This window comes from Coturnix japonica, chromosome 24, assembly GCF_001577835.2.
Source record: "Coturnix japonica isolate 7356 chromosome 24, Coturnix japonica 2.1, whole genome shotgun sequence".
Taxonomy (NCBI): Eukaryota; Metazoa; Chordata; class Aves; order Galliformes; family Phasianidae; genus Coturnix; species Coturnix japonica.
Window position 1 is genome coordinate 4,917,553 of NC_029539.1, and position 14,349 is coordinate 4,931,901.

At 45.8% G+C, this 14,349-nt stretch overlaps 1 protein-coding gene across 1 annotated transcript; it reads right to left on the minus strand.

Moving 5' to 3' along the window:
* Positions 1-93: 93 nt before the first annotated feature.
* On the minus strand, positions 94-14,272 carry HYOU1 (hypoxia up-regulated 1). The gene is made up of 24 exons (XM_015883983.2): positions 13,897-14,272; positions 13,686-13,779; positions 12,434-12,512; positions 12,144-12,298; positions 11,973-12,049; positions 11,668-11,849; positions 10,958-11,073; positions 9,978-10,161; positions 9,618-9,752; positions 8,624-8,706; positions 8,392-8,524; positions 7,879-8,066; positions 7,540-7,678; positions 7,385-7,445; positions 6,550-6,632; positions 5,734-5,928; positions 5,131-5,327; positions 4,440-4,527; positions 3,743-3,865; positions 3,285-3,418; positions 2,837-2,921; positions 2,153-2,405; positions 1,418-1,501; positions 94-953 (listed from the first exon to the last, which is right to left on the minus strand). The coding sequence occupies exons 1-24, from the start codon at positions 14,261-14,263 to the stop codon at positions 892-894; spliced, it is 3,297 nt and encodes a 1,098-aa protein (XP_015739469.1). The 5' UTR covers positions 14,264-14,272; the 3' UTR covers positions 94-891.
* Positions 14,273-14,349: the final 77 nt, after the last annotated feature.

Genomic DNA, 14,349 nt, shown 5'->3' on the forward strand with positions numbered 1-14,349 from the left:
GGTGCGGCCCTTCCATTCCATTCCGTTCCATCCCATTCCCTTCCCCCCGCCCGGCCTCCGACACGGTGTAACGTCCAAAGCAAACAGAGCTTGTTCTTAAGAGCCGGGCAGGAAGCGTCGCTTTAATTTGTGCACAGCACGGGATGCGCAGCGACACGAAGGGCCGCCCCGGGGACACCGAGCAGTGCGAGCACACGGACACCGGGCGAGCAGAGGGACGGCCCGGTTCGGTCCATTGCAGGGGATGGTCGGTCTGACTGCCGTCCTTCTTTCTCCTCTGTCCTTCTGTGGTTCCTGCAGTTCTTTAACTTTTGGCTGGAGGAAACTAAACGCTCAATGAACACGTTTCAGACTGTGCTACAGAGCGTGGATAGAAATGGTTTTAATTGCAGTCTGTGGAAATAGACACATCTCAGCCTCATCTGCCTCCCCGCTCCTGTTCCCCCGCCTCATGAACTCAAAGAACAACCCCCCCCCCATCAAACCACACTCCTTAAGTTAAAGGTCTGGGCTGCGCTGACAGCAGCCCAGCAACAGCTTCCATTAACCTGCTCTCCCCAGCTGAGCTGTGACTGCACACACCCCAACTTACTTCCTAAGGCTTCAAACGTTTCTTAACTCACTTCCTCCTTACAGCAGAGTCATGACTCCAGTACTCAAAACAATTCCTGCCACCTCCAAACAGGTAACAAAAAACAAACAAACCCAAATTCACTAAGTTAGTAGCGGCAAAATCCCCGGAAAGAAGAAAATGTACATCTCCATCCCATTGTGGTTTCAGACTGTTTGTTGTGTTCCATTTACATCATAACTAACCCAGTCCGTTATAAAAACAAGAAGGTAACGATGAAATAAATAGATGTTGACAGCAGAGGGACTTGCAGGGGGGTGTTACAACTCATCGTTTTTCCTGCTTTCTCCTCCAGCTTCTGCTTTCTTCTCTTTGTTGGACCCTGTGTAATTAAGTTAAACATCGTTACAGCACACAGTGCAGTATCAAAAGTCACTGATATTCATTAACCATTCCATTAAACTTTTGATCTGTGGGACATAAGCCAAAGGAATGCTCCCACAACTGATATTCGGCTGCAGAAAGCTCAACACATCACCCCCCCACCTGTTGAAAACTGGTCTTTATCACATACCTGCATATCAGTTCCTTAAGTGCTTTGACAAAGACAAGCTTACAGCAAAAGGTCTGGCTATAAACTGCTATAAACCACTGTCACAAAGGCATAAATTAGCTTTTGCACTGAACAGTGAAAGCTTAGAACAGTAAGGAACCGAAGATTTTCATCTGAACTACTCCATAACCCTGAAGTTCCACCACATCTCAACCTCCTACATCGAAAACATGAAGACAAAACACCTGCACTCACAGCCCCCCAGTTCCAGACCACAACTCAAACGTACTCACCGGAGTCTGATCCTGGCTCATCACCTATCTGTACTTTCTCAGCCGTCGGGGGTTCCTTGGCTGGACTGATATCCTCAGGTTTCTCTGTATTTCAAGCAGAAAGAAACAGCAAGTAGTGAAACTACAGAGACTAGAGGCAAGGAGATGAGGTGACCAGCAGTGGTATCTCAGCAGGTCACTGCAGTACTGCAATTTGGCAGTGAATCTCTTTATGACAATCAGAAGAGAACTGCACCTTCTCACTGCCTCTGTCTGCCAGGCTTTAAGTCCCTAGAAGCCCTGGAGATCCACTTAGTGCACACAGCAGCTGCCTTAGGGGCTGTGACTACAAGCACATTGTCTTAGGCAAGAGGAACTGTGCTGAGAAGCAGCAGTATATATATAAGAGCAACAGAACACTCAGAATTTGAGGATCTCAAAGAACTTCAGAAAACACCAAGTCTTAATGATTCTGATTATTACCTTTTAATGAGTATTCCCTAAGCTACACAGCTCTCTCATCTATCTATTCCTTGACACAACTGTGAATACTTGTTCTAGAAATCCAGAAAGCAACTGACAGCTTATCTTTCTTATAGAGGATATAGCCAACACACCCCAGGAAATACAGGGTTTCAGATGGGAACTAGGAGGATCATTTGATCCTTCATCTAACTCATTTTCTTTTGCCTTTAATAAGTGTTACTGCATAGTAATTGTATAATACTTAGGCCATAGTCCCCAACTGCTCCTTACCTTCTTGCTTCCCCTCCGTGGGAGGGATAGTGTTCTCACTCTCAGAGGTTGCTGTAGCATTCTTGCCTGAATCAGATTTTGTGTCATTCTTCTCCTTTTTGGGTTTTGGTTTTGCAAACTTGGCCTTGTTCAGGAGATACTGCACTTCCCTGTCCAGGCCTGCTATCTTCAGCTCTATATCTTTGGACAGCAGGACAGGTTTCTCAGCAGGAGACAGTTTATTCTGTTCTGCCAGTGTTTCATTTTTCCATACCTGTGGGATGGGAAAAGTAATTTTTGGATACTTCTTAGCTCCAGGAATCACTCTGTATCACACAGAGTGATACTCAAAATCCATTGCTCCTGAGCCTTCTAATGTCACTCAGGGTAACAGGGCTCCTCTCAACTAGTTTTAGTTACCCAGACAGAAGGCAAAAAGAAACTCTCAAAGCCCAGTGGAGAACTACATGTAGCCAGATGATGGGCTGTGCCACCACGCCTGGAGATAACTGTCCGCATGCAGACAAAAACTATTATGCCCCACAGCTTTCTGAGGTCACAGCAGAGATTAGAAAACACTGAAGCACACAAGAAGGTTTCTGGTACCACTGATACAAGGCTGTTCCCCAACCTGGAGTGAAAGCACAATGTTACTTAGAACAAGCAGCACAACCCAACCAGCCCCATCACTGCCTCCTTCATTACCATTGTTTCATTGATTGCTTTTTCCAGTGTACCCAGTTCCACTTCTGTGAATATCTGGTCAGACTCCGGGATCATTCGGGCTCCCCTTAAAGTTAAGAAGAAAGTTTTATTTTCTTTAGCCAAACAGACCATGAACAGACGGTGCTAGAAATGGGAAACAAGGCCAGCAAACAGAGCCATTGCAACAGGGTGAGGCCATAGGACAAAGAATAAAAACTCTGCTTTGAAGTGGTGCATATAGCACTGGACGCTTCTCTTTCCATTTCAAACAGAATTTGCAAGCTTCTGTTAATACAGCCTGCAGAAATAAGCCCTAGGGAAGCTGAATTTTGGCCACATCTCCTCACAGGCATCAGTGACTTTCAGAGAACATTTCATCTGGTCACATTCTGTGTGCATCTCTTACAGTATCAGCTGCACAGCTCTGCTTCCTAGCAGCTTGTCTTACTTGAGGAAGATGTTTGAGTGGTTAAGCAGACTCTCCAGGGCAGCCAGCCGTTCTGGCCATTTCCTCCTTTCTTCAACACGGAAGAAGAGGTTCCTACAGAGCTTCTTCAGCTCTGCAAGCTTGTCTTTCAGCTCCTGTAAATGGAGGAGAGCAGGAAGGAAACAATTAGCTTGCCCAGTGCCAGATCTGGAAGTTACAATTACAGCTGTGTTGTTCTCTATCAAGTACACTATTTCCATATAGTAAAAATATGTTAAATCAACAGGTTACTGATGAGGCTGCTCAGAATAATTCATGAAGCTATGACTGGAAGAACTAATGCACGTTATGTCCATGCATAATGCAGTGAGAAGCAAGACACTTTCAAGAACTAGATTAGAAAGGATCAAGTTGGATCTATCAGCCCACATGGTTATTTCTGTGTCAGTTGTAGCAGGCTGGTATCCTAACTGCAATACCTTTGTTGCAGCTGCATAGCCTTCCTCCTCCATCCAGTTTGAAGCTTCACTGAGCTTTTTGGAAATTTCTTCTCTCTCCTGCTCTGTTGAGACAAACAGGTACTCTTCTTGGTAAAGCTTGTCCTGTAAGGAACAAAGCAAAGATGTCCTTTAAATACCACTGACCATGGAAGGAAAAACAGCCACATCACCTGCTTCTAATTGTACTGGACCCTGATCTCCAAGAGTGCTGCACTCACTGACTAGAGATTCTCTTTCAAGCCTACCATATCTGAGCTCCTGCTCACAGCATTACAAGGTGCAGGATGGACATACAGGAGGGATGGGCAGGCAGTGGGGGTTGTCAGATACATGATAAGGCTGTTGCTATTTGCTTCTTTTGTACAACAGTCCCTGAGAAGCTGTAGCTTCTTTCCAGCCTGAGTGCAACTGATCCAAAACATACATACAAGCATAGAAATGAGATACTGGAGACCCAGATTTAACATGTTGGAAACACTGAAGTGAAGTCATGATTCTGTGCTGAAGAAACCTCTCAACTCCGTGTGCTCAGTAGGCCTATTGTTAGCAGAGAAAGCAACTGAAGGAAGAGAGCTGAGCTCTTCTCATCAGTTCAGAGAAGATCCAAATCAGCCAAGCTACACAAGCAACTTCTACTAATGTTCCAGAAATTCCCATTCCTAAATGTTCCCCTTACCTGGGTCTCAAAGATGAATGACTCCAAGCTGTTGGCTGATTTTTCTCTTTCCTGTTTCTCCAGATCTCTGACTGTCAAATCTTGGAGCCTAGCAAGTGAACAGGGCAGAAATTGAAGGCAGCAAATACTTTTAGCTGAGTACCATATCACACACATCTGAACCTGCACACAGATGCACCATGTGAGCAATTCCCACTCCTTCAATCCTCCATTTCTAGGAGAAGAAGGTGACAGTGGAAAAACAATAAAGAGCAGAGAACTGTAAGTCCAACTCTTTACCAAACTCAGAGCACTGACTATTTAAAATCAGAAATGCTTCTCTGGCTGCAGCAATTTCCTCTACCTCCGAGATCTGTTAGATTGAGAGCCACCTATAGGCAGATTGCTACAGTCCCACAACACTGACACAACAAAGTTACCAACATCTACTTTAGAAGTATTTTCCTCTGATTCACATCAAGCAGTTGCCAAAGACACAAAGCTAATCCAAAACCAGATGGCTGCTTCAGGCTATGAAGCCCAATTTTCACTCAAAGAGCATCAGTTTAAGGGAGTAGAAAAGGTACCACTCTTGCAGAGGGAACAAAATTCAGGGAAAATCTTTTTTTTTGAAGCCTTCTCTTTGTCTGGTCCCAAAGCAACTAATTTCCTTCATTAGAACTTTAACCAAAGAGAGACATTTAAAACGCACTTTTTCATTGAGCTCTTCAGTTCATCCTCCAGCAGGTCAGGCACATCATTTACATCCAGTTCCATCGTGATCTCATGGACAACTTTCTGCTTCTTGGGTGCTTTGATTTTTTTCTCTTCCTCTGCTTTGGCAGCATCTGTACCAGAACTTTTGGAAAGCTCTTCCTCTTTCACAGTTTCTCTCTCTTCTTTAGGATCCTATAACAGACAATGAATTTTCAGTCAAGTGGACAGATTTGCATTGTATTCCAAATAGTCTGAAGAACATTTTAATGAAGCTGAATCTGAAGAACCTGGATACCCAAGACTGGTCAATAAAACTCAGGCATTTCTGCACAACAAAACTGGAAAGGTGTGGAGTTCCGTATGCAGAGAAGACACTGTCCTTTATTCTTTCTGAGTGTTCAAAGAGAGGCTTGTGTAGAAGGGAGAAAATGAACTGACTGCAACTGAAGACAAACCAAACAACTTTTTGCAAGGCAGGGCATTTGCAAGGAAAAAAGAATGCCACAGAGCATTTCAAGACTGTAAGAATTGTATTTGCTATTTTACATACTACTCAAACACCAAAATCTCAGTCCCATTCCTTCAAAATGACACTTACCTGAGCCTCTGATTTCTCGCCTTCTTCATTTTTCTGAGACTCTTCTTTAGGAGGGACAGCCTCTGCCTGATCTGGAGGTGGTGACTGCTGTTTCTCCTGTCCCTGCTCTTCACCAGCATCTTCTGCACTACTCTTCTGGCCTTGTTTCACCCCCTGCTCTTCTTTAGCTGCTTCTGCTAGGCTTTCTTCTTCTTCCTGGTGAGAAAAGGCGAGTAAAGAGGAAACCAAGAGAGTGTTTTTTAAGTAGAAATTCCATGCAGATGTTTCATAGAACAGAAACTTCTCTGCATAAACAAAGCATTCACAGTGACTGCAGCCATTGGTGAGGGAATGCTCTAGGTGGGCTAGAGCCAGAATACAGATAAACAGATAATTCAGTGTAAGACATGCTTCCGCAGCACAGAACTTTCATGTCATTGGAAGGAAACTGGATCAGTATGGCCAGAGTAACTGCAGTTGTGCTTATGTGGCCCATCAGGATGCAAGGAGCCTGGTAGACCTGCACTAACAACGCACAGGCAGAAACATATTTGTATGCCACCAGAACAGTTTAGAAATTAGAGACTTTTACAGAAACAAATTCTTTAAAGTTAGTCCACCATTTCTGGACTTGCCAGCAAAAAACCCCACAGGTTTCTTTAAATGCATGGCCAAACTTGGAAGAATACTGCACTTCCTGAAATATACAGATTGATTGATGCTCTGCCAGTTACCCTTAATCCTGCTCACATGAATTGCTGCCTCTTTAGCAGCTGCAGCAAGACCTAGGGGCTCTCCAGCCCCTAACCATCAGGGCGCTTTGCCCAGGTGACTCACCTGCACTGAGTCTGTCAGGTTCTCTCCAGCCTCTGGTGTATGGCCACCACCCCCAAACAGGCTTGAGATGGTGTTACCAAGTTCTGTCAACAGGAGACAAAAAATGCAGAATATAGTGGCTCCAAAGGAGGATGACACAGCCATCTTCAGCACTCAGTTCTCCTCCCAGTTGTGATTACCACCAAGGAGCTGCCCAGCTGCTTTGCTATATACACCACAGAAGCTCATTCTTTCCTGACTTAATTTTATGGTTCTGTATGCTCTGAGAAGTTGGGCCTCCACCTCTGCAGGAGTACGACCTGAGATTTGTAACTTCAGCTAAAAAGCTCCAAGTTTCAGCCTGTGCTGCATCAACCCTCCCTGCATCTCTCCTTCACCCCCAAACGTGCACATTTCCAACTTCTCTTTATGTGATAATTTATGCACTTGCACTAAAATCTAGAGAGCTCAAAGCAAAGATCAGAGTATCTCAAATAGACGAGAGAGCAATGTAGGCTGTGAATGCAGGACTTGCTTTCTGGACAGGCTTTCTGAAATGATCAACTGCAGATGAATAAGAAGAGAACACCTATTTTTCAAGTTGCAATGCATGTCAGTCACCATAAGGAGGAGATGACATCTCAGACCTCTTTGCAGCACCCAGAAGACACCTGCAAAGGGCTTTTAAGTTTGGTGAAGCTGTACATACAATTGGAGGCTACGGTTAACTCCTTATCTTCCTTTGTCTCCCACACACACCATGCTTGCTGTGCTCAGGTAAACAGAATGCTCGCAATAAACCCAGCCACTGCTGGTAAAACAACGGTCAGCATGAATACCAAGGTGCAGCACTTACTTGTCAGTGTTGACTCCTCCTCCAGCTTGTCTTCCACTAAGGTCTCAAACACAGATTCCACCTTGGAGAAGCGAGTACAGGATTAGTTTTAAGCAGGGACCTTCACTGCCATAGACAGGAACAAAACTGGGGAAAACACACAGGGCAGCGCTTACCCGGTCAAGACTTAGCACTCCGCTCTCATCCATATTGAAGTGAGCTTTGATGCCTTTGGACTCATAATCTGAGTGCTTCTTAAAACTCTCTCCAACTCCCTTTAGTCTCACGGTAGTGAGATTCAAAGACCCAAAAATTCTGATGATAGAGACAAAGCAGAAAATGATTGAACTTCAGCTGCAGAACAGTCAATCACTTCTCACACTCACAGTGATGGACAACCGCACAGAGTAAGGAACAGCAGCTGTTTGGTTTGCTTTTAGATGGCCAGCCCCATTCATAGGCTGGGCACACTACACCATCATGGAGTTGTCTGCTCAGGTGCTGCCTTGACTCACCGCAAGTCATCCTGGTTCAGGAAAGACAGATCTCCATAGCTGACATAGAACTCAAAGTCATCTGTGTAGCGGTTGAAAGTGATCACTTTACGCTGTGGATAAGGTGCCATGCGCTGGAATAAAATCCTCTTGTTATGCTTTAAACTCTTGGATTTATCATCTTCCTCAACTTCACGAGTAAACTCCACCTGTATCACAAATATAAAATAAGATACCACAACTACAAACTTCCTTTGCAGTGTCTTACATTAGAGGCTTACAACAGCATTAGGATGTTTTACTTCACATAAATGTTGGGGGATACATAAGCGTTTTTCAACACGTGTTTCTACTTGTTTGACTCATTGGATAAATGCTTTCCATATTACTGAATACTCTCTTCTGTTTTAAGATTGTCAGAAAAATCTGCTTAACTTATTTACCTCCTAAAAACATCCAACAGGTCACCTGAAACACTCCTCCCAACACAGCCCATTTACCTACACCATGCACGAAAAGTGAACAAAGGATTACCTGGATTGGAAACATGGCTGCATCTCGAACCATGAAAGGCTTCACCTTAAAGGCTTTGCTCAGAGCAGCTGCCTGGTAGACTGCACCCATGGCAGCAGCCTCATCAGCATTGATATTCTTGCCTAGTTCCTCCCTGTGAAGTGAAAAGCAAGAGACATGAGCTTTGCAGCCACTGCCACATGCAGCAGTTTGTCAATAGGAGACATACTAGAAGGGGGCCTCACATACTCACTTGCCCACAGCTTTCAGCAAAACTTCCTGCACTTTGGGGACCCGTGTGGCACCGCCAACTAGAATCACCTGGTCAATTCCATCCTAGGGATTGGAAACAGTCACCTTATCTTTGAGAAAGCAATTTTGGAGAGCTAAGTTCAGGGTTTCCTTATGCTCCTTCCCTAGTCACCACACACTGATGTGGTGCTTTGAGAGTAATCATGCTACATGCTGCAGTCCCAGTGCAGGTCAGTCAGTCTGGGACCTCTCAGGCACTGACAAGAGCCATGCCAGCAACAGGAATCTGGAATCAGGTCTATCAAAAAGTTCTGATATAGCCACTGCTCAGTCACCTGAAACGTGGAACTTTGATCAGAATCAGTTAAACAGACTACAGTTTGCACCATCGGACCAATGACTCACAGGGCAAAATGGACCAGAAAAGACAAAACCACGGCCTCTTAAGAGGGGGATCAGTGTGTCTGAATATCAGAGCCAAATGATGCTCAAGAGCATCCTGGCATGCTGAAATGTGAATATTTAATAGTATAGTAAGTTTCTTCAAAGGACTGCATCACATTTGGTTTGACTACAGTCAGCAAAAGGGCTTCTAAAGGGAATGCCCAAAGGAGAGACTTGGACAGCAGTAAGACAGCTTCCATGCCATTTTAAGATAAAACTGCAGAAGAGACCGGAACCAGCACCCCAGACAAAACAGCGAAAGAGCAGCTTTTAAAACCTACACCCCAACAGTGCAGATTTAGCAACAGAAACAAATCAACCCTTCAGCAACCTTGTTTCAGGTGGAAAGTGCAGACAGCCATGACAGACTCCCACTTGACAGTGCAAAAAGTAACTTCTGCAGCACCAACACCACTCCCCCTTCCACAACAGCAGGCATCTGTACCTCTTAGCAGTGCTAATGCCTTGCCACAGCCATTGGGGCTTTAATCAAGAGACAACAGCTCTATCAACAGAAGCCTTCTGACTTCCTAATGCATTCCTAAACATACCATGTTCATCTCCGCGCTGCTCAAAGCCTGCTGCACAGGTCCTGGGACTCGCTGGAACAAGTCAGAGCACAAATCCTCAAATTCTTGCCTTGAGACTTTGGCTTTGAAGTCAATGTCATCCAGCAGCCCCTCAATCTGCCCAGTAAAGAAAGATAAGGATTACATTTTCACAGCATTCTACAACCAGAATCTCTGCCTCATTTGCCTAATATGCAAAAACATTCCAGTGTTATTACTGCACCCAGGACATAACAGCATTCCACCTGCACCCCGTAATTGCTGTTATGAAAGGATGGAACACAGTTATTAACAGGCTGCTTCCCTCAAACCCCTACAAGGGAATTCTGCAACCCGTCCCACCTGTGCCATGTGGTCAGCATTTGCACTCAGGACAGTTTTCAGGCGGTTGGCCTCCTTCAGCAGTTTGGCCATGGCCCGGGGATTCTTTCGGACGTCCTTCGAGGGGTGCTGATCATTAAACAGCTTTGCCAAATAATCTCGGAGACGAAGCTCCATCTCTAAACCTCCAAGAGTCCGGTCATACCTGAGCAAAAAAAAAGAACCGGGATACAATAAGCTAAGGCAGGTTGAAAGCAAACAGACCTCAAGTATTATTTCAGAGCAGAAAGTGGTGAAAGATAGCTGATGTACTATCAGCTGTGACTGCAAAAAAAAAAGGAACAATTAGCCCAAAAAGAACATATTACACGTCAAGAAAAGCAAGATCCACCACCACAGTAGCCACTGAACAACAAACATTGTGATGTTTATGGTAAAGGCCTTATTTCTAAGCACATCAAGCAGCTGAGAAGCCAAGTAATGACTGCGTCAGGTCCTAGGTATCTTCTCAGAAACAGTACTGTGTTTTAGAGTTCAAACTGCTGAGCTGAGTATGTAAAGCAAATCTGCCCTTTCTTATTTGGCAACATTTAATTGCAGTGCATTTTCACTCCTCTTCAGAAGGATATTCCACTTTTTCCAAACTGACATGTAAGATTCTGTATAGGATATCTGTAAGATTCTATGAAATGGAATTACACAAAAATGGATTGAAGCTGTTTAGAAAATAGAAGAAAAAAAAAAGCACATCAGTCTGAAATAGGCCAAGTTTCAACATTACCTCCTGGGCTCCTGCAAGTTCTCAGCTACCTTCTGCATAAGACAGCGATATCAGAATGGTTAATAACCGTAACCATTTCACTCTTAACTGTTTCCCCCTTTCTTATCCAAATTACCACCCTGAAGTCTCACTGAGAAATTCTTTTTTAGAAGAGACCATGAAACAAAAGATTTCTTTCCTGAGACCTGCGGGTTTTGTGTGACTCATGTTGAATTCTTACCCAATGCCCTGGATCTGCAACTGAGGTTGGGTTCCCGAGTCCTTAGTTTTCACTGTCTGATAGGTAACAATAGTACAAACGGTGCTTCCAGCTCCCATGTCGTAAAACATGATATTCTGAAAAGAGAAGCTGGGACGGTGAAGCAGAAACACTAGGTATCCCCCATGAAAAAGGAAAGAACCCACAGCTGTCCAAGCTTGATATACACTAAGTTTATCCATTCCCTGGACTGGCTTTATGCCATATGACAGAGATGCAGGACTTGTGCTTCAATCAAACTGAGAAGGCATTCAGGATCATATCTGATACCAGTAGACAAGAAAGCTTTTTCACTCATTCTGTAAATTGGAAGACAAAGTTTCTTTGAAAGTTTCTTAAACCTCAGCAAGATCAACTAGTTCAGAGTCAGCCTTCCAAAACCTGATGTTATTCCCCACCTGGTGATGGGCAAGGAACAAACAGGTTTACAAGATGTGAACTTCTACCCACCTGGCCTTCACCACAGAAGCTGTGTGGTCTCTAAGGCTCTAACCCATTCACAGAGAGTTTTATCTCTTCATCTCATTGATGAACACAGGAAAACAGAGAAAACCAGCTGAACAGCAGGTCTATTTCCTCACTGTTAGGGTATTTTGACTTTTCACTCTGCAGCACTCTCTTCCTGGATGCACACACTTGTGTGGTACTCTGCATCTCCCAGCTACACCTACCTGTGCAGTGGCATTGATGTCTTTCCTCCTGAAAACGCCATAGTTCAAAGCTACAGCAGTGTTGTCATTGATCAGCTGCAGAACCTTTAAGTCAGCCATGCGAGCAGCGTGCAGCACCGCTCTCCTCTCTGCCTGGTTGAAGTAGGCAGGAACAGTGATCACTGCATCCTTGATGGGCTGCTCTGAAACAGACATGTTGTTCCATTAGAGCAACCACATGCAAATACACAATAATATAACAATGGCTATGTAAGTGCTACAATACACAATGCAGACACTTTAAGAAACAGATAAATCCTTCCAACCTGCAAATTCCTCAGCCAGCCCACGTGAATAGTTCAGGACCATACCAAGCATCTCCTCAGGAGAATATTGTAATGCCCTATAGGAAAGAAAGAGAAGTTTGCAAATACAGCCAGCTATGTAAGTCCAACAGCAGAAGCCCTACCCATCAGGAACCAGAAGCAGTCACTTACTGTGACAGCTTGAAGATAACAGTCTGTCTCTTCTCATCCTTCATCAGTTCATGTTCTGGGAATCGGGACTGGTACAGCGCCACTTGAGGGTTATCTATTTGCTTACCCAGCAGATCTTGAAAGTATCTGAATGCCACCTTGGGGGTCTTTATAGACTACAGAAAGAAAGGAAATCATCCAACTGCATTTCTTTGGCTTTGCTATTGTCAAACAAACCTCTCTAAAGAGCAGGAACATGCATTCTATGTATGTGAATTGCAGCTGGCAGAATAAATAACAAGAATTCTTACCATTCCTACCGCACTGTCACCAAAGAGACGCTCATTCTCCTTCAAAGCAACAGCTACAGGTGTTTTCCTCCGTGATTCCCTGTACAGGAAGGAAACAGGTGATACACGTGAATGCTCAAAACAGAAATCCCCGTGACAGATGGCAGTGTTTTCAGATCAGAAAAGCTACAGCAAGATGTTCAGATACTACCTACCAAGAGGAAGATAAGCTCCATTAACTCAAAGCACTGCAATAACTCCACTCTTTGAAACTTTCACACTTTCTAAAGTTCCCTACAATGAACTTGACTGAAACACAGACAGAAATCTTTAAAATTAATGAAGCTGTGGGGGGCAGACCACAGTGTTTCCCATAGAAGAGAGAACTTAAGAATGGATGCATCACTTCTGCTACAAATCCAGCATGAAAGCTCTAGGATGAGTATTTCACTACAACAACTACTAAACAGCTCCAAGTTGTCCACTAAGCTCACGAATACCTGTGCACGCCAGCAATTTCTGAATGCCTTGTAACGTGCCAGCAGTCCTCTAAAAAAGCCCTGAAGAGCGAAGACCCACAGTCCATTTTCAGGAACATGCTACTTCATAAATGGATAAAACTTGCTTTATTTTTGCTTTCTTCCACTAGTGAGCAAAGCAAACCAGCTTCTGTCAATGCCTGCCAAGTTCCAGGATGAAAAATGCACTTATTATCTGTCTGAACCTATAATGCTACAAAGCAAAGATGGTCCTGAGTGTCCATCCTCTCCAAGCTGCAGTTTCTCCACTCATTGTCTTGAGGCCTGGAGGTTGTGGTAGCACTTGAATGAGAGGAGGGTTGCTTTCACTTCTCAAAAGACTTTGGGTTGTGGCAGGTGCAGGAAAACAGACTTAGTGCTCCCTTATGGAGAAGTGATAATCCAGCTTCTTAACCCTATACACAGAAACACGATCCTACATCCTCATGTTTGTGGCACAAGATGTTACTCAGGCTGTACGTTGTTTTAACACTTCCCCCCTCACCGAGTGGGACTAAGTACCCCTGAGATAAGCATAAAGGCCAAGCTGCTGCCCTGCTGCTCAGGAGCGCTCCACAGCCACATCAGGAGGCACAATCACTGCAGTAAGATATTAGATCTGTATCTATTTAGATGGAAGGGGACGTTCCTCTTCCGATACACAAACGGGATTATTTGAGCTCCCAAACTTCCAGTCCCTGTGATCCGGACCCACCGGACCCAGCTCCCAGGTGTGTCCTTAACCAGCCGCTTACTTGTTCAGGACGATTTCCATGGGCACTCCGGGCTTCACGATGGCGATCTTCATGGACTCGCTGCCCATGTCCACAGACATCACGGCCAGCGGCTCTGCGGCAAACACACGGGAGGGGTCAGCAGCGGCTGGGCCCCACACGGCGCCCGGGGGCGGCACAACCCGGCTCGGCAGCCCCGACATCCCCCCGCCCGGTACCCAGTGCCCAGTACCTGCGTGCGGCACCCAGCACGCCAGCAGCACCCAGCGCAGCATCCAGCCCAGCACCCAGCGTGGTGCCCGCTCCGCGCTCCCGGCCATCCCGGTCCCGGCTCCCGGTTCCCGTCCCGCCCCGCTCCCTCCCGCCTCTGCGCCCGCGGCCTCGCGCAACCCCCGGCCCGGACGCGGCGCGAGCTCATTGGCGCGGACGGCGACGCCGGGCAACACCCGCCCAATCCCGCCCAGTGCCGCCGGGCCGCGCCACCCCATTGGGCCACGTCGGGAACGGCCGGAAGCCGGTACGGCGAGAGCCGCGCTGTGATTGGCCGGGCACGCAGGGGTGGGCGGAAGTGTGCGTGACGGCGCGATGCGCATCCGCATTAACAGAGGCGCGTGCCGCCCGTTGCCCGCGAGCGCCCCCTGGCGGCAGGAGGACCCCGCCCACCCCGTGTCACACCGCAGCGCTC

Excerpts from the sequence above, each read along its gene's own strand:
- HYOU1 (XM_015883983.2), bottom strand. The coding sequence starts at position 14,263 with ATGCGGATGCGCATCGCGCCGTCACGCACACTTCCGCCCACCCCTGCG. Across the intron at positions 10,162-10,957 it reads TTGCAGATCCAGGGCATTGG|GTATGACCGGACTCTTGGAG; the intron begins GTAAGAATTCAA and ends TTTTTTGCTCAG. Across the intron at positions 8,067-8,391 it reads CAGCCATGTTTCCAATCCAG|GTGGAGTTTACTCGTGAAGT; the intron begins GTAATCCTTTGT and ends TTTGTGATACAG.